This window comes from Dama dama, chromosome 24, assembly GCF_033118175.1.
Source record: "Dama dama isolate Ldn47 chromosome 24, ASM3311817v1, whole genome shotgun sequence".
Taxonomy (NCBI): Eukaryota; Metazoa; Chordata; class Mammalia; order Artiodactyla; family Cervidae; genus Dama; species Dama dama.
In genome coordinates, this window is record NC_083704.1 from 50647027 (window position 1) to 50667914 (window position 20888).

At 41.7% G+C, this 20888-nt stretch overlaps 2 protein-coding genes and 1 non-coding gene across 3 annotated transcripts in view; all 3 read right to left on the reverse strand.

Annotated features, from left to right (window-relative positions):
- The window catches only part of CACNA2D3 (calcium voltage-gated channel auxiliary subunit alpha2delta 3), an 839655-nt gene that overhangs the window by 386041 nt on the left and 432726 nt on the right, over nt 1-20888 (reverse strand). The window contains exon 9 of the mRNA XM_061129193.1: nt 15052-15126. Coding sequence (XP_060985176.1) covers nt 15052-15126 — 75 coding nt within the window. The remainder of the gene's footprint in view (nt 1-15051; nt 15127-20888) is intronic.
- LOC133046271 (large ribosomal subunit protein uL16-like) lies at nt 16213-16604 on the reverse strand. The gene has a single exon (XM_061129192.1). It carries the CDS (start codon nt 16569-16571, stop codon nt 16269-16271), a length of 303 nt encoding a protein of 100 aa, XP_060985175.1. The 5' UTR covers nt 16572-16604; the 3' UTR covers nt 16213-16268.
- LOC133046324 (small nucleolar RNA SNORA70) lies at nt 16630-16764 on the reverse strand. The gene has a single exon (XR_009690462.1). It is a non-coding gene; the product is annotated as a small nucleolar RNA SNORA70 (small nucleolar RNA).

Consider the following 20888-nt stretch of genomic DNA (forward strand, 5'->3'; position numbering starts at 1 on the left):
GAAGCCAGGGTATGGAAGGCTCATGCAGCTGGCGAGGAAGGAAAGCCAAAAACAAGTACAGCAGGAGGCTCCATTTATGAGTTAGCTCCCTCGGTGCCTCACAGCACATCCCATTATGTTGGGTACTCAGTAGTCTGTAGTCCCTAAAATCAAACCAGTCCTTGAGAAAAAGCCAGGCATGCAGCTTTCTGACTTCCCTAGTGGAATTATCATGAGATAGCAGTTTCAACCAAGGCACACTGATTTGTGCTAGATACTCCCCTCCAAGACCCAGCGAGCTGCTAAATGAGGTCAATCCAGCTCAATCCAGTAAGAGTTTACAGCAAATACTCTAGAAATCTGCTAGACTTAAAGCAAGTCTTTTTAAGTATTACAGATGGAAGAACATCTTCTCTCTCTAAAGATAAGAGGCAGCTACAGAAGCAAAAACACCTTCCGCTTTGTGCACTGAATGCCTTTAATGGAGAGGAGTGCTCTCGAATTAGCAACAGGGCACACACAATGTGTGAAGCCAGCTCAGGGGGCTTAGGCTGGAGGGAGAAAGGCTGCAGAAGCTTCCTACTGTTAGTTGTTGAGTCCTCTAACCAAGTGTGCCATTGTACCTCCGACCCCCTCCCCTCACCCCCCCATCCCCAGCCCCAACACCCGGGGAAGGGACAGGCTGCATCAGACAATGCTTGACGATGCAGAACTGAAATCAGATAACAGCTCCTTCCTGAGAAATGCCTTCAGTGCCAATCCAATTCCAAAGTGTTTCAGGCAACTAACTGGCTGCAAACTCGAGGGTTGCACACAGCCTGTGCCAGCTGGCTTTCACCACCAGGGCCTTGGCAGGCAGAGTGGAGGCTCTGGGCCTGGCATCTGGATGGTCCTCCCAGGCTCAGTGGTGGCAGCTGAGGCAGAGACCCTGGCAGCTCCCCACTGTCCACAGGCTCTGCCCGTGTGGCCAGAGTACTAGTTAATGCTTGGATGGCCTGACATCCATACACAGACTAAAGGAACATCACAAAGTGAAGTCACACGGCTTTAAGACTTTCAGGGGTTTCTCATAAGTCATTTTAACCAAATCTGGCGCAAGTAAGAGGTTTAATCCCTCAGAAATAATCTAAGTTAGAGAGCAGACTGAAGGGCCATGTTTTCACCCTGCTGGGGTAATCTGCATATGAAAGTCCATTGTTCTGACTGCCAGATTGTTTTTGTTTTTTTCTTATTAATTAGTTACTTTATTTGCATCTAGGTTCCTGTACAGTTAATTTATACAATTAACAGTGATTAAATGAATCAGCCACATAACCTATTGGGAGCAGACAGGCTAATGGGGGTACATCTAACGTTGCAGCCCAACTAACAGGCACTGTCCATAATAAATAAGTGAAATGCTGAACTATCAGACTATTTTTTGCCTACAAAAATAGCAATTTAATAAGGTTGCTCATAATAGCTTTTTATTCTGATCAAGTTGCTCTGAATTCATTTTGTCCAAAATAAAATATGAGATGGCAGGGTGAGACTTCCTGTCCCAGAATCAGTGATGATCCAGTGAAAGGAGAGAGAAGACGAGGCTTGGGAAATTAAGGAGTCACAACTGATGTGTTGATGTGAGAGGGAGGCCTGACTGGGTTCCCATCACCCTGATATTCACAATGTTCTAGTAGGTTACAGCAGAATAGCTAAGGTGGCTGCGCTTGCCACTCAAAAAGGCAGGATTTTACAGTATGCTATAGGACCTCATGCCATTTGTACTTTCTTTTCTATTTTCACATCAGCGACACTTGCCATAAAAATAACTTAGGTTGCTCTGTTTACAGTGATGGCCCAGCCCATATGTGTGCCTCCAAGTGCTGACCTGTTTCTATGCCACTTTACAAGGTACAGTTCCCATGATTCTTTACTAAATATTTGTGAAATCATGGACAGCACATTCTAGCTTAACCGTTTGAGTGTTCCCATTAAAAATGTCAAAAGGTGGATAAGCATGGTGGTATGTATGAACATGAGAATTTCATGCAGAAGGGCTGGTCGCTCTGGGAGAGATGCTCTGGGAAGTGGCTTGTTCTGAGAACCGCAGTTTATTCTTTATATACTCTATCTTTCTATACGTTAAAATTTGGGGCAGGAAAACTTAACAAATCATTAATAATCATTACTACTTAAGCAAATAATCAGTTACTCAAATTTGTTAAGATGCTGGCCCTGCAAAACACCCTAACTCCGTTCTCCCATTAAACCTTCCCAGAATCCTATGTGATAGTACAAGAAGGAAGGGGACAGAGGATGCTCACCTGTGTGAGGTGAGGTCACACACACTGCCTGACAGCTGCTCACTGTGGCCAGACTCACAGCCACATTCATTTGGTTCTTAACAATTAGGCATTTTTACCTCTAATACTACTTCTCTCTCCGAAACAGAGACTATTGATCCGAACTTCAATTCACCCCAACAACTCAACACTGTCATGCTAAACAGTAACTCTGGTGGGTATAAGTATACTGCTCTAACTTTTATCAAAATCCTAGACACTCCAAGCTGTTGCTTATACACTCTCAGCTGTTTTCATCTAAACCAGCCTTGGCCTTTTTTCCTTACAAAATCAGGCTATCATCTTCCATTTTCCAGCTGCCAGTTTGCCTACCTCTAGCTTTTTCTTTTACCCTCAAGACCTAAGACTTCATTTTAAACTATAGCAGGATGAGAAAATGAATACTCCTTTCTCCATTCATTCACCTGTTTAGTCAGTAATATCTGAGCACTTGGCCAAGGGCTCCTTATAAGAGACTCAGCAGTGATGAAACACAGAGTATGTGTCCACAGAGTGGTCTTTCAGGTAGTGAATGACAGACAAATGAACAAGTAAATAAAAAGAAAGGAACATCTGTCACAAGGGCTCACATGAGTCAGAATAAGGTCACATGGAGGAGGGGTCAGAGAAGGTGACCTCTGGACTAAGATCTAACCAAAAATGAACGCTTCTACTTCTTCTAGGAGGAGGAGCTGGTGCTGAGACCCTACTGAGGTGGTAATGGGCCTGGTGTAGAGTGTGATGACAAAGAAATCTACCCCATGCCCTGAGTGGATGAAGAAAGAGCACATGGTGGTCAGCAGGCACTGCACTCACTATAAAGGAGGTTAGCTTTCATTTTAGGTGGAATAGGAAGTCTTGGAAGGGCTTTGATCAGGAGACTGACTTGATCTGATAAATCAAGTGCTTCCTCCATTCAGTGCCCTTTATGGATGGCCTGGCCCTATGCTGGATGCAACAGAAACAGTGGCAAATACAACATCATCAAGAAGACTCTGGCCACTGAGGAGGGAAGAGAGAAGCCAGATCACCACATGGCCTCATGGGGAAGCCACAAAGGGCACTGTTATTTTATCTGAGGTCAGAGGGTGAAAAAGTTAACTGGGCACAAGAGATGCGGGAGAATAGGAAGGGGAAAAAATCTGTATGTTCCAGACACGGAAAACAGAACATATGTAAGGTTTTAGAGGGTTCACACTGACTTCTAGGCTATAGAGGTTTTAATATGACTAGAACTGAAAAGAAAGAGGGAAGGAAGGAGGGAGGGAGAGAAAGAGATGATGGAGAACAGGAGTGGGGGGAAATGTCATAATAGCAAGAGAAGAAAATGGATAGATAAATGAGAGGCATAGGATGGAAGACAATAAGGAGGGAACCAATAGTTCAATATTTCAAGATAAGTTCTAGAGATCTGTTCTTCAACATTATGCTTGTAGTTCACCTAACCATAGACTAGACCACTGTCAGTCTTTTGTGGTAAAATACATAAACCCACCTTATTCTTGTTTAGAGCTGCACTGTGTTAAGTTATACTAGATCTAAAAATGTTTGCTTCCATTTAAATTATTCTGAAATTTTCTCTGGATTTTTAATGTAATATGACATTTTTAAAGCAATGCAATTCTTACTACCTTTTATTAACTCTGAATTGAATAAAACTGGCTTAGTGTGTGTTTACTCTGCAATTTTCTCTCCCTTGGTGTTTGGGCAGCAGAGTTACTTTGCACTTACAGTTAGTTCATAACATACACCTCACTCCCATAACATTGGTAAATTTGTACAGTGGACACCTACTTGCCCACTGGATGCCCAAAAAGCCATGAGAAGTGGGAAGTTTCAGAATCCAGGATACCTCTTTAGACAAAGTTCAGGCTGGCAGAAACAACACTAGGGAAAATTCAACAACTCTGATGTGTATTTTTGTTAATTCACAGAAGTTCAGTGTCTCCTGATCTAGTGGGAAAAGATCAAAACTTCGGAGAAAGATGAGAGTGACATGGGTTTCTGAGATCAGCTGATTTAGAAATAAATAGAAATGCATCTTAAACAGAGCCATGAAATTCAGTGGATTTCAGAACATCTTCATTATAAAACCAGAGAAAAACCGTATCACTAATCTTCCTTCCCATCCTGGAGAAAGACCACAGGAGGTTCATTTGAAGGTCTGATGAATGGTTCAGAAGGTCTGAAGTAGATCAGGACAAGAATTTACTCATTTGAATGCTATATTTAAACTCCAGGCTCACCCAATTTGTCATGGTTTCTCTTTCCTTAAAGAAAAAATATTTCAGTTCTTTGGTACATAAAGCAGCAAAAGAAAATTCTCTCTAGACAGTAAACAATGCCTTTAAAAGACAAAAGCTTAATAGAATCTCAAGATCACTTGTTCAGGAATGATGTGTCATGGGCCATGTCAAGCAAAATCACAGGAAATCTGTGAAACAGGACTATTCAGTCTGTCCAAGGCCAGTGTTTTTTGCTCTAACATTTTCTTTTATTTCAAGACATCAAGATGCTCTCATTCCTCTTTTAAATTTCTAAAGTGAATTTTATCAAATACTGCTTTAATTAAAATTACCCAGTTTTTATTTTTTTAGGAGGTCATCTAAATATTTGGAAACCAGAGTTAGCTGTCATTGAACTAAGGTACATGACATAATAACCCCAGATGTCACCTTGTAGAAGCCCTTTCATTAACTGCAAGTAGCATTTCGGTGGCCATCAGGGAAATAGTCATAAGATGAAAAGGTAAGAAAGAATCTGTTATTTCACTGTCATGAGAACTTCTCAGGAGGTAAATGGAGTTTCTGAGTGAAGAATGAAATATTCCAAAGGATTTGACACATTTTAGTCAGAATTATTGAACTAACAGGATGGAAGGCTAGCATCAATGTGTATGCACAATGCCAGTTATACACAGTTTATACAGGTCATAATCCCCATCCCTATTTCAAAAAGAAAAAGAGAAAATGGCATCAAAATTGCCATTCAGGGGATTCGACTGAACTAGACAGAGTAGTAAGGAATGTCAACCCTGGAATCAGATAATTTCATTCACAATCAAGTTCAGAATGTTTTGATTATATTCAAATGTAATGCATTTCCTGCTTTTGTTTTCAACGTTTGTGGATCTTCTATTGAAATGAAAGAAAACTTATTCAGTGAGAACCCTCTCCCAGGTAGCTTATCTATTCATTCATTCATTTATCCATTCATTCATTCATTCATTAATACTTCTACTGAGCATCAACCTCATAGGTACTGACCTAGTTGCCCAGTCTTTTCATTCTGGAAAACCAAGTAGATCTGTCCGGCACAGGCCTGCCTCGTTCCCACAGCTGTAGACACCCAGACTAGGCTGCTGGTTGGGCTATTCCACCCACTGGAGATGCAATTATGGATCCAGAATGGGCACCTGACCTTGCAGAATCTAAGTCCGCAAAAGACACACGGGGGAGGCACTGGGGACAGTGGGGATGACTCTTCCTTCCTTCCTTTTCAAGACTGTTTATTATTATAGGGCCTTTCTGTGCAAACTTTAGAATCTCCTTGTCTATGTCTACAAAAACCTTGCTGGAACTGCACTAAATCACAAAACATTTGGGCTTCCCTGTGGCTCAGCTGGTAAAGAATCTTCCTGCAATGCGGGAGACCTTGGTTTGATCCCTAGGTTGGGAAGATCCCCTGGAGAAGGGAAAGGCTACGCACTCCAGTATTCTGGCCTGGAAAATTCTGTGGCCTGTATAGTTCATGGGGTCGCAAAGAGTCAGACAAAACCGAGTGACTTTCACAAAACATTTACTGACCAAGTTCGCCATCTTAAGTGGGTCCAGTTTGTAGCGTCACAAAACAATTAGATCACTAACATCAAAGATCACTGATCACAAATCACCATAACTGTTGTAAAAACAGGGCCAACAGACTTTCTTGATGTCGGGATGCTAAAGCTGCAATATTATTACAAAGTGTAACAAACTGAAGCAAAATAAAATGAAGTATGCCTGTAACTGATTTCTGTTGTTGTTTAGTCACTCAGTTGTGTCCGACTCTTTTGCGACCCCATGGATTGTAGCCCGCTAGGTTCCTCTGTTCATGGGACTTCCCAGGTAAGAATATTGGAGTGGGTTGCCATTTCCTTCTCCAGGGGATTGTCCCATCCCAGAGATCAAACCTGGGTCTCTTGGCAGAATATTTCTGCTCTTTATTAACTCTTTCCTTCTGTTTGCTTTGGGTTTATTGTGCTCTCCTATTTCTAGTTTCTTTCAGTAAAAGTTAAATTATTAGTGTGAGGCATTCCTCTTTAATGTAAGAATTCAGTGCTATAAATTTCCCTCTGGATGCTGTTATAGCTTTGGCCCACACATTTTGATACATTGTCTTTTCATTTTCATTCAGCTTTATATTTTTAAAATTGCCTCCAAGATGTTCTGTGACCCATGAATTATTCAGCAGTATATTGTTTAATTTAGAAATGTTTATAGAGATTTTCCTGATGTCTTTATGCTAATGATTTCTAATTTGATTCCGTTATAATCATAAAAATACTCTGCATCATTTTAACTCTTTTACAATTGCTGAGGTTTGTATTATGACCCAAGGTCTATCATTTCTTTTACTTTTTTTGACTGTGTGACATGTGGGATCCTAGTTCCCCAACCAGAGATTGAACCCGGGCCCCCGGCAATGGAAGCACAGTCTTTTACCTTTTGAGTTTTGGTCATGCCCCATTGCATGTAAGATCTTAGTTCCCTGACAGGGGTTGAACCCGCACCCCCTGCATTGGAAGCATAGAGTCTTAACCCCTGAATTGCCAAGAAAGTCCCAGAAGCCCAGAGTCTTAACTGCTGGCAGTGCGTTCTAAGTCACTTCAGTTGTGTTTGACTCTTTATTACCCTATAGACTGTAGTACGCCAAGGTCCTCTGTCCACAGGATTCTCCAGGCAAGAATAGTGGAGTAGGTTGCCATTTCCTTCTACAAAGGACAAAATGGACAAAGGGAACTCCCAGGCTCTCTTTTATCCTCACTAATGTTCAATGTGTACTTGAAAGAATATACATTGGACTGTTGCTGGGTAAAGTATGCAATGAATGGTAGCTAGATTTTAGTGATTGATGGTGTTGCTCAGTTCCTCCATATCCCTGCTGATTTTCAGTTTAATGGTCTAGCAATTCACAAATGTGAAGTGTATAAGTTCTCAATTGTAACTGCAAGTTTTTCTATTTCTACTCTCAACTCTTAATTTTTGCTTCATGTGTTTTGAAACTCCATAGTTTGGTCCAAACATACTTAAAATTGTTGTTTCTTCCTGGTGGATTGACACTCATCATTAGATACTGCCCCTCTTTGTCTCCAGTATTTTTCTTTGCTCTGAAGATGACTTTACTTGATATTAATACAGCCACTTCTATTTCTTTCAAAACTTGCCTAGTGCATCTTTTCCCATCATTTTACTTTTAACATACATTTGTCACTGTATTAGAAGCAAATTTCTTGTAGTAAACATATGATTGGCTCATTTTTTTTTTAGATCTTACTTGGCCAATCTCTATCTTTTAATTGGTGTGCCTAGACCATTCATGTTTAAAATAATTAGTGATATGTTAGAGATTAAGTCTTCCTTTTTATCTTTTGTACCTGCTCATTTCTTCTGAATTTCTCATCTCTAATTCTCTTTTCTTACATTTTTGTCAGCTACTTTTTTTTAAGAAAAATAACTATTAGCACTTTGAGATGTAAATGTAAGCCTTTTGATTTTCCTAAAAGAAGCAGCTCATTTTTGCAATACAAAATACAACATAACAATATTTGTGCAAAGCATATGTTAAGATTATAACACCATCTTCTGAATTTCACCAAAGCATGAGAAATTTGACAGGCCAATATTCACATCAGGTTTCTTTCCCCCTGAAAATGCTATTTATTTATTTATTTTTAATTACTTTTTAAGTATTCTTCATTTTATTGTTTTCATAATGGTTGCTCTAGGTACTATAATATAAATAAGCAATTTATCACATTCTATTGATATCAGCATTTACTACTTCCAGTGAAATATAGAAATCTTATTTCTAATTAGGTTCCTTTACCTTCCACACTTTCAAATATAACTTAAGAATTTCCTGAACAGATATTGGGCACCACATCAGATGAAGTTAAATTCTTGTTTCAACTATCAAATATGATTTGAGAATCTTGGAAGGTGTGGAGAAAGGGAACCCTGTTACATTGCTCATGGGAATGTAAACTGGGGCAGCCACTATAAGTAACAGTATGGAGGTTTCTCAAAAACTAAAAACTGAGTTGCCATACGATCCAGCAATCCTACCCCTGGACATATACCCAGACAAATATAATTTGAAGAGATACACGCACCCCTATGTTTGTAGCGAGACTGTTTACAATAGCCAAGACAGGAAAACAACCTAAACGTCCACTGACAGATGAATGGATGAAGGAGACATGATACACACACACACAAAACTGAGTATTACTCAACCATTAAAAAGAATGAAGTAATGGCATTTACAGCAACATGGATGGACCTGGAGATCATCATACTAAGCAAAGTAAGTCAGAAAGAGAAAGACAAGGGACTTTCCTGATGGTCCAGTGGTTAAGAATCTGCCTGCTGAGGCAGGGGACATTGGTTTTGATCCCTGGTCCAGGAAGATCTCACATGCCACAGGGCAACTACTGAGCCTGTGTGCCTAGAGACCGTGCTCGGCAACAAGAGAACCCACCACAATAAGAAGCTCACACACCACAACAAAGAGTAGCGCCTCCCCCCCACCCCCACCCCCCCCGCCGCAACCAGAGAAAACGACAAAGACCCAGTGCAGCCATAAATAAGTAAATAAATTTTAGAAAAGAAAGACAAAGACAAATGCCACACAATATCACTTATATGTGAAATATAATACAATACAAATGAACTTATCTACAAAAGAAAAACAGGCTTACAGACATAGAGAACAGATCCATAGTTATCCAAGGAGCGGGGGATGAGGGAGGGAAGGATTGGGAGTGTGGGATTAGTAGATGTAAACTATTATATATAGGATGGATAAACAGCAAAGTCCTACTGTATTGCACAGGAAACCATAGTTCAAAATCCTGTGAGTACACTATAGTGGAAAAGTTTATATACATTTATACATATACATATATATGTGTATGTGTGTGTGTGTGTGTATATATATATATATATATATATAAAACTAAAGTCACTTTTCTGTACAGCAGAAATTAAAACAACATTGTAAATCAATGATCGTTGTTGTTTAGTTGCTAAGTCATGGCTAACTCTTTTGTGACCCCACAGACTGTGGCCCACCAGAATTCTTTGTCCATGGGATCTCCCAGGCAAGAATACTGGCCATTTCCTTCAACAGGGGATCTTCCCAACTCAGGGATCGAACCCACATCTCCTGCTTGGTAGGTGGATTCTTCACCACAGAGCCACCTGGGAACTTCAATAAAATTTTTTCGAAATCTCCTGAGAATTAAGATACTACATTATACTTACTCCTATATTTAACCAATTCAATATTCTTTCCTTTCTGAAGTTTCAAGCTTTTTTTCTGTTATTTCCTTTCTGCTTGGAGAAATTCTCTAATTATTCTCTAATGGCAGGTTTGCTGGTAAGAAAATTCTCATAGTTTTCCTTCATCTGAACATGTCTTTATTCTTCCATTTATGAAAAATTTTTTCACTGAATATAGAATACTGGTGGACAGTGCACTTCTTTCACTATTTGAAAAATGCTATGGCAATTTCCTCCAATCTCCATGATTTCATATGAAAAATCTGCTGTTATTCAAATTGGTAATTTAAATAATATGTCCTTTCTCTCTGGCAGATTTCACTTTTTTTCCCTTATGTAGGATCCCTGGGTGGGGAAGATCTCCTGGAGAAAGAAATGGAAATACCCTTCAGTATTCTTGCCTGAAAAATTCCATGGACAGTGGAGCCTGGTGGGCTACAGTCCACGGGGTCACAAAGAGTTAGACACGACTGAGGCAACTTGAGAGGAAAACATCTACTTCTGCTTTATTAACTATGCCAAAGCCCTGGACTGTGTGTATCACAACAAACTGTGGAAAATTCTGAAAGAGATGGGAATACCAGACCACCTGACTGCCTCTTGAGAAATCTGTATACAGGTCAGGAAGCAACAGTTAGAACCGAACATGGAACAACAGACTGGTTCCAAATAGGGAAAGGAGTACATCAAGGCTGTATATTGTTACCCTGCTTATTTAACTTATATGCAGAGTACATCATGAGAAATTCTGGGCTCGATGAAGCACAAGCTGGAATCAAGACTGTTGGGAGAAATATCAATAACCTTAGATATGCAGATGACACCACCCTTATGGCAAAAAGTGAAGAAGAACTAAAAAGCCTCTTGATGAAAGTGAAAGAGGAGACTGAAAAAGTTGGCTTAAAACTCAACATTCAGAAAACCAAGATTATGGCATCCAGTCCCATCACTTCATGGCAAATAGATGGGGAAACAATGGAAACAGTGACAGACTTTATTTTCTTGGGCTCCAAAATCACTGCAGATGGTGACTGCACCCATGAAATTAAAATTGCTCCTTGGAAGAAAAGTTGTGATCAACCTAGACAGCATATTAAGAAGCAGAGACATTACTTAGCCAACAAAGGTCCGTCTAGTTAAGACTATGATTTTTCCGGTAGTCATGTATGGATGCGAGAGTTGGACCATAAAGAAAACTGAGCGCTAAAGAATTGATGCTTTTGAACTGTGGTGATGGAGAAGACTCTTGAGAGTCACTTGGATTGCAAGGAGATCCAACCAGTTCATCCTAAAGGAAATCAGTCCTGAATATTCACTGGAAGGACTGATGCTGAAGCTGAATCTCTAATACTTTGGCCACCTGATGAGAGGAACGGGTATTATAAGTAGGCAGCAGGCAAAATGGCAACAATTGAGGAAGTTGAGCTATCTCCTTATTTTCTCGCAATACCTGTCTGTGAAATTTATACTGTTATACACTCCTTTCCAAGTGTCATGAATCTCTTTAGGCTTGAAGAGCTACTTATCAAAATGTAAATAACTCTTGTGAAAGAATGGATCTTAACTATATGTTTGATATACTTTAATTAACAATTAATTAAATACGTGGAAATCAGTCCTGAATATTCATTGGAAGGACTGATGTTGAAGCTGAAACTCCAATACTTTCGCCACCTGATGCGAAGAACCAACTCATTGGAAAAGATCCTGATGCTGAGAAAGACTGAAAGTGAGAGGAGCAGGAGACGACAGAGGATGAGATGGTTGGATGGCATCATCTATGCGATGGACATGAGTTTGAATAAGCTCCTGGAGTTGGTGATGGACAGGGAAGCCTGGTGTGCTACAGTCTATGGGGTCACAAAGAGTCAGACACAACTGAGCGGATGAACTGAACTAAACTGAGGTGACTTCACACACACACACACACACACACTATTATATTTAATTATACTGTCTTCCCATGAATTTACTTGGATTCATCCAATTTGTAATTTGCTCAGCCTCTTGAACACACACTAATTTGGGGAAGTTTTCAGCCAATATGTTTTAAAATATCTATCTAGTCCCACTCTCTCATCTCCTGAGACATTTATGACATAAATGCTAGCCCTCTGCTGTCTCACGCGTCCCTTAGACTCTTGTCATTTCATTCCAATCTATTTTCTCTCTGTTGCACAGGCTGGATAATTTCTATTGATCTGTCCTGAAGTTTACTGATTCTATCTTCTGTCATCTCCAGTTGAGCTGATCCAGTGAGCTTTTTATTTTGGTGACTGTATTTTTCAGTTCTATAATTTCCATTTGGCTCTTTTTTATCATTTATATTTCTTTGTTGAGATTTTATATTGTTTGCATTTGTTTCAAGAAAATTCCTAACTGCTTTTGAAACATTTCAATTTTTTAAAAATTATTTTTTAAATTTAAATTTCAACATCAGATTCTTGTTAATACTGGCTACTGTTTGTGTGATTTTTGTCTGTACCTGTTTTTGGCACAGGCAGGAAACTTCTGGAGCACTCTATTTGGGATACCTGGGAATCAATAAAAAACCAAGGGAATTTGCCTCCAAGTCTTTAAGTCTAGGCAGCTCACTTTTTTTCTGCCTTGCATGTCTTCCTATACTCACTGGTGGTGTTATATTCACAGTTTTTCTGTTTTAAGGGGAGGGATCTGATTAAAATACAGCTACTCTATACTGGCTGAATCAAAAGCCTGGGTTAATTTTAATAAAAACTACTTCAAATGTCAACATTCAAAAGTTCAAAAGCAATTTTAAATGAAGTTCTTTTCTCACATTCTCTAATAATTTTTCATCCATAAGACTTCATATCTCCAAATATCACACTGCCTGTGTACATCTAGGAATCCACCTGAAGGAAGCATTTTAAGCGTCTTTTCTATTTATTGTTGCAAGCACCATCACTGGACACCTTCTTAAGACTCTGGAAGATATGCCGATGCTATAAAATTGGCAAGGGGGTGAACTCTAGACCCAGGCAATGGCCAACGAGAGAAAGTCTCTAGAGAAATTTGGCTGTAAGTTTATTTTTTCCTATCTTACCCTAAAAAATAACCATAAACAAACAGTCCCTGGATACCCTTGTTCTTTGAACTACAAGGTACTTGCTTCTCTCTCCTAAAAGCAAGAAGCTCATTATAATGTGCTTCTCCCTCAGACTGAAAGTTGGATATTAACTCTGGTATAACTTCTCCTTCTCACTTTGTGTTCCAGTTGTAATGAATGTCTCCCAATCCTCTATGCTCACTCCCTCAGAGATACCCACACTTCTACTCCCTGCATCTAGCATAGCACCAATAGCACTCGCTCCCCAACTGAGCCAGCGGTTCTTCCTACTGCACATGCACAGAACGTCACAGAGGGCTACCCTGGCCATTGCCTAAGCCACGCCTACTCTCTAGGGGAGGAGCATTACTTTACTGTAACCACATGGCAGGTACAGCCAAACAAAGTGAGTGATGGCAGTGTTGAGTCCCAGGAGGTATGACATTGTTGCAGCCACAGCTACACTTTCAGCCTAAATTGTCACCTGGCTCTGTAGAGGTTACTGGTGATGGCTGTGATGGTGGCACTGACATATTTAAAGGTGGCCAAAGGAAAATAGAATTTTATAGAAATGTATCCTGGAAATTTTCCAGGAATGCTCCAATTGTAAAAGAAACTTTTATTCCATTAACATACCTTTATATTGTTTCAGGCAATATATTTATGGAGCAGGCAATGCCCAGAGCATTAAGGATACAGTCAAGAGTAACATACTCCCTATGCTTGTAAAGCTTACCTTTTAATCCAGGAAGTTACCCCAATATTAGGAAGCAACAGTTAGAACTGGACAAGGAACAACAGACTGGTTGCAAAGAGGAAAAGGAGTACATCAAGGCTGTATATTGTCACCCTGCTTATTTAACTTACATGCAGAGTACATCGTGAGAAATGCTGGGTTGGATGAAGCACAAGTTGGAATCAAGATTGCCAGGAGAAATATCAATAACCTCAGATATGCAGATGACACCACCCTCATGACAGAAAGTGAAGAAGACTTAAAGAGCCTCTTGATGAAAGTGAAAGAGGAGAGTGAAAAAGTTGGCTTAAAGCTCAACATTCAAAAAACTAAGATCATGACATGCAGTCCCATCACTTCATGGCAAATAGATGCGGAAAAAGTGGAAACAGTGGCTGACTTTATTTTCTTGGGCTCCAAAATTACTGCAGATGGTGATTGCAGCCATGGAATTAAAAGACGCTTGCTCCTTGGAAGGAAAGTTATGACCAACCTCGACAGCATATTAAAAAGCAGAGACATTACTTTGCCAATAAAGGTCCATCTAGTCAAGGCTATGGCTTTTCCCGTGGTCATGTATGGATGTGAGAGTTGGACTATAAAGAAAGCTGAGCGCCCAAGAATTGATCCTTTTGAACTGTAGTGTTGGAGAAGACTCTTGAGAGTCCCTTGGACTGCAAGGAGATCAAACCAGTCCAGCCTAAAGGAGATCAGTCCTGGGTGTTCATTGGAAGGACTGATGTTGAAGCTGAAACTCCAATACTTTTTGCCACCTGACACCTGATGCGAAGAGCTGACTCATTTGAAAAGACCCTGATGCTGGGAAAGATTGAAGGTGGGAGGAGAAGGGGACAACAGAGGATGAGATGGTTGGATGGCATCACCAACTCAATAGACGTGAGTTTGGGTAAACTCCGGGAGTTGGTGATGGACAGAGAGGCCTGGCGTGCTGCAGTCCATGGGGTCGCAGGGTTGGACACAACTGAGCGACTGAACTGAACTGAACTGAACCCCAATATTTCCCAACAGTTACTTAATCACTTTTACTAAGTGCAAGAAGAGATATAGCAAGTGGGTTCAATTTTCTCTGAAATCTCATCAAGAGCTGTATGCTTTCAATGGTGTCAATACAGGTGAAAAGTACAACACAGGGTGTGCTTAGAGCAAAAGAAAAAGAAAATCAATGTGAATGTTTCATAACCAGTGAGCATCTAAACTCAATATATTTCACTGCCATGATTTTATTTAGGTCTCTTCATAAATGTTCTATACACTTGGGTTCCAAGGCCCTCAGTGAAAGGGCGGTACATTTGATGAGTTTCTAAAAACTAGGACAGAATTATTGTAAGGGATCACTGTGAGGGAGGTGGGTGTGCCAGGCACCTGCCCAGCAGCAGGCCTTACCTCTTTGTTTGTCCTGTCGGCTTGTACCAACGTTCCATTCAGGCAAGGTTCCACGTAGTGAAGCTCCTCATTATACTGCAAAGGGAAGAAACAGTCAAGAGTAAACAATTAAGCGTTTGAACAGTACACAATAATTTAAAGATAACACATACAAACAAAAAAGCAGCATGATCACATGCTCAATTCATTTCTGTTAGGTGACTTTCTCAATTGGTGGCCCTATTTAAAAAAGTGTGTTTAAGTGCAAAGACAAAGTTTATTCATTTCTTGTTTGAGTGGGAAACTTATTGAGCACATATTGGTGGATGACAGTGACCAGAGTGTGCACAGTTAACTGATAATGCTTCAGGGGTGACTCCAAACACAGGGGTTCCTGGGGTATGGCTGACAGCATGTGGTCCAGCTGAGATCTAAAGAGCGTTCCAAACTTAGGTGGACAGGACTCTAGCTCCTGCCTTTGGTTTCATGGAGCCAAGGAACCCATGTGCAGGTCACATATGAGTGAGGACGGAAGGTTGGAAAGCAGAGATCTTGATATTCCCCTATAGGAGGCTTTGTGGTATTGGTCAAAGCAGTACACATGTGTAGTGACACCACTATCCACATAGGCAATGCCAGGAATCATTTTTGATTCCAGAATACCCAGACAATACAGCTTTGTTTTTGTCCAAAACTCACAACAAGGAAGAGAACATTTGAGTGTTCTTATTTCAATTTTTCTCATCAAGCATGGTACTCTGCACTGTAGCTAAACTGGGACATTTCAAAACACAAATCTAATCATGCCCTCTCTTGTCAATGCCATTCAGAGCTCCCCATTGCTCTGCAGAGGAACATCCCTAGGGCTTGGCAGGGCTCTGGACACTTGGGCCCATTAACCTTTCTATCATCTTCACCTATTAGTCCTCCCCATCAGCTCAGCACTGGTCAGCCCTAATTCCCTTCCTGTCCTCTGAGATGACCCATCTTTACCTTCATACCTTCCACCACTGGACCTCCTGCCTGAAGTTCTCCTTTGGCATCTCCCAAATGGTGCCTATTCATCCTCTGGGCCACCTCACTCTTACTTCCTCTGGGAAGTGGCCTCTGTTGACTGATTGGGTCTAAGGTGATGCTATGTCCATTCCTAAAGCTTAATTCCTTTTATTATTATTATTTTTTTGACAGGAAATAGCATTTATTGGTGAGCGTGATTAAGGAGGGAACAGAGCTGATGCTCATGAGTGCAGGGCCCGCCATTTGTCCAGGGGACCACGATTAGGGATGTATTTGACCCCACAGCCATCCGGGATGAGTCGCTTTTCTGCCACCATGTTCTCAAATTCATCCGCATTGAACTTGGTAAATCCCCACTTCTTGGAGATGTGGATCTTCTGAAGGCCAGGGAACTTGAACTTGGCCCGGCGGAGGGCTTCAATCACATGCTCCTTGTTCTGCAGCTTGGTGCGGATGGACATTATGACCTGGCCAATGTGGACCCTGGCCACTGTGCCCTGGGGCTTTCCAAAGGCACCACGCATACCTGTCTGGAGTCTAGATTGAGAAACAGCAGGCCAGTCCTGAATGCCCACTAGGAAGAGTTGTCTCCAAGGTCCCTTAGGGCTACCTGTACAGGCAACAGGTTGCATACACTACCAAGGAGGCTGCTGTTTGCAGCCATTGCACACTGGGCCCCCATGGGGAAAAGAGCACAGTCGGCTTAATTGGCTGCAAATTTTCCTTTTATTTTTGAAGCATAATTATTCTTAGTCAATCACAGGTATTTGGTCCCCCCCGTTGGATACAGGACTTCATAACATGTCTTGCAACTGGGAGTGGCCAAGTAATTGGCTAGTGGCCTAGCCAATAAAACACAAGAGGTAAGTTTTCTGGGCAGTTTCCATAAACTTATTTTCTTTCCATTAAAGGAAAACTCAGAATTCTACATCCACTGCTTTCTTTCCCTCTTGGGATGCTACTGTGGAGCTGCAGCAGCTATTTTGCAACCATGATGTTGCAAAAGTTGACAAGGTTAAAAACGGACAGCAAGGCCCAAGGAAGACAAAGCAGGAAGATAGATCCAGTGTGGGTCCTTGTTGACACTGTTGAACCACTGTACCAAACTGCAGTTGCCCTCCTTGAGGCCTTTTCCATGAGGTTATGAGATGTCTATATAATGAAGCAACTTTCATTCATTCATTTCATTGTTCCATAACTTATAGCCCAAAACTTTTCAACTGTATTTTCCAGGTAAACTTAAAAACTTTAAGTATATTTTGCCTGAAACACATTCACAATATTGATTTCTTAGTGTTACATAATCTGAGGCATGAATCAGAACTCTTGGGTCCAAGTCCTGACTCAATCATACACTACCTGTGTGGTCTTGGGGAAATCACTAAACATCTCTGATCCCAGAGTCTTATGTATAACATGCTAATTCACCTTCTGTTAACCCTCCACAGGCCCCTGTGAAGATCCAACAAGGCAAAATACCTGAAATTGCTTTGGTATGTAAAGGTCTGTATACGTGGGGGGCCGCAGTGGGGGCTTACAAGTAAAGAAGACCAAGAAGTTCTTGCCCTCATCAAGGAAGAACATGTATGGTAATCAAAACCATGCTCACTGTCACTGTACAAGTCGTGGCCACAATGGAGGAATCTGCTCTTCTGAACCCCCGCCAGCTTGTTAGTGGCATCATCCAAGCTTGCAGTTAACTAATTTCCCTTGACTGCATCAGGACAAAACTATGCTGAGCAATCTGGACTGTATCACCAGAGGGAGCTGGGCTCAGCTGTCCATGTGAGGGAACAGCACACACCAGGCGGCTGTGCCAAAGAGGCCCATGGGCTGTGCGTGCTCACCGTGCTACCCAGCGCTCCTCCAGAGGGGACAAGAGTGCCCTGTGTGCAGAGCGGCTCCCAGGCTCCCAGCAGCTCTCCATTTGGAAAACTTTCCATCTCTGCATTTTAATGGATGTCCCCTATATTTCTACTCTGTGAAACAGTGATGTTAGATGGCCGAGTCAATTTACGATAAAGATCTGGTCACCTCCACTCCTAAGATACAAAGGCTTCCTTCAGTTCTCCTTCATCTCTACTTAATTAGATATCAATGGTCTTATAGAAAATGATGCAATGCACATAATCATTGCCTGCGTGCATACTAAGGCATTTCATTTGTGTCTGACTCTATGTGACCCCATGGACTATAGCCCTCCAGGCTCCTCTGTTCATGGGATTCTCCAGGTAAGAATACTGGAGTGGGTTGCTATGCCCTCCTCCAGAGGATCTTCCCAACCCAGAGATTGAACCTGCGTTTTCTGTGACTCCTGCATTGCAGGCAGATCCTTTACCACTGAGCCACTGAATAAGCCCACAAAATCATTAGCCAGAGCAATAATGTTCTGTCATTTGCTCTGGCTCCCTGCCATGACTAGTAGTGAACTCTAGGGAGGCACTCAACGACCTCCCTCTCTCCTCAAACTTTTTAGTCTTTCATGCAAGTTTCTGGAAAATGGAAGGAGTCTCTTAGCAGGATAAGAGAGAGTCAAGGCAGCCCTAGAGATTGTCCACCCAGCCCACTAATCACATGGTGAGAAGACAAAGAACTTTCACTCTTTAAAGAACTTAGAATCTGCCACACAGACTCAAGATATCAGTCGCTGTCAGCTTCCTTCTTCCTTTTGCCTGTCTGGTTGGTTCTTCTCCTCTGACTGACACAGGGTAGAGTGCAGAGCGAAAGCAACTGGGGCAAACAGGGTGGGTTCAAATCTGGGCTCAGACACACACTGGCTAGGTGATCTTGGCTAAAGCATCTCTGCTCTTTTAGAGTCAGTGTTCATATTAGGGGAATGGGGATTGTTAACAACATCTCTCATGAACTTACTGTGAGGATGAAATGAGATGGTTCAGTGAAGAGTCAACATGGAACCTTCATGTAAGAAAGAGAAAGAAAGTGTGTGGGTGCATGAGACCAAGAAAGAAAGAAAATATTTATGTGATTGTACTGTGTGCTTCGTAGAAGACTGACAGATAGACTATACAGGAGGTGGTACTTGCTAAGCAGGAACGAGGTGGGGCAATGACCATGGCCTACTCTTGGAAACAAGGCTTGCATGCCCCTGCCCTCCCCAGAGAGCACAGACACCGTCTTTGTTGGAAAGAAGCACTGCTTGACTATGCACATGTGACCCTAAACACCTGAGGCAGAATCCACCACACTGTGTGGCTGCACGCTGCCTTACTCATTGCCAAACTCTGAACCCTCCCAAGAACCTGGGTCTTTGGCAGACAGGGAGCCAAGACAGTGCTGGTGGCCTACTGCCAAATCCCCTCGTAGGAAGGTATCTGCCATGAAATCCTTTGTTCCCTCCTGAATATTAACTAAGCATTTGCCATGTGTCACAGATATCAAACACTGGCTAAATTTGCCCATGATCATCACTGTGAAGTAATCATGGAAACACGTCCTCTTACCTCTATTAGTAAAAGAACATGCACAATAATATAGGCTTTTCCTTTTCACAAGAAAAAGTACTTATCTGTGATGTTGTCATAAGTAAGTAAATGTTAGTTGCTCAGTCGTGTCCGACTCTTTGAGACCCCTGCAAAGAAGCCTGCCAGGATTCTTTGCCCATGGGATTCTCCAGGCAAGAATACTGGAATGGGTTGCAATTCCCTTATCCAGGGGATTTTCCTGACCCAGGAATCGAACCCAGATCTCCTGCACCACAGGCAGATTCTTTATCATCTGAGCTACCAGGGAAGTGCCCATGGTCCACCCAAAAAAAAAGGCGGGGGGCAGGGAGGGTTACTCAAAAGAAACCCATGTTACTCTTTATATGTTAGGCTACAACCCACTACTCTCTCTTCAAGCCAACCACCAAACTCTACACTCTGGCAGAAAGGGATACATCACTATCTGCCTTTTCTTTCCTTTTTACCAATCTCTGGAAGTACTCCCAAATCTCTCATTTTAAGGACACAGCAAAATCCTCAATGGGAATGTTAATGATGATCTAAAACAGGAAAGCCAAGTTTCATTCAATGAATGGCCAGAACTTCAGGGAGAAGAATCTAAAAACAAAGAATAAATGCGTTGGGTTCACCAGCCAAGATTCATGGAAGTTTTAGCACTGGTGTAGAATCGTGTCACATGCTGGCTTGTGTAAATTTCAGCCCAGAGACTGAAGAGCAAAGGGCAGGTTACTGGGGATCCAAAACCCTGTTTAATGTTGGAAGCTGGAGGTGATCACTGAAAGCAATGCATCTCTCAGGCCTAACAGAACAAGATGATCAGCTGCCTATAAAAGAGACTGAGGAAAGACCTCATGAAGAAGGGAAAGACTTTAGGGAACATTTGGACATGTCACCCTGCAGCTCAGACTTCTTCCATGTCTTCAGGGGATGTGCTAGTTCCTTTACTTGGCTGAACAAACAGATTGATCTGGATCGACCCTCTCAACCCAGTACCATTCTTTTCCACATCACCTCCACTCACCTGTTCTCTCTGCTTCCCACATTCACCCCTCAGTCCACTACATCCAGTCACTGAACTCCTTTCAGTCAAGCCAGCCAAGTCTACACTTCCTGAGGGTGGGAGAGGATTTATTACAATCTGAAAAAAGCATTTTCCTCCTCAATTATTTGCTATTTTTCCTACCCTACCTCACTGCATACCCTTGGTTAATACCTATCTGTCTTAAAGTGTTCACTTCATCATCGCTTATTCCAAGAAGCCACCGCTGAGTCCCTAGCTGACTGCATGTACCAGCTCTCTGCTCTCTCAGCCTCCCCACTATCCTGCCCCTCTCTGAGACTGCTCTGTCTACACTCAACTGCGAGCACCTTCTTTCT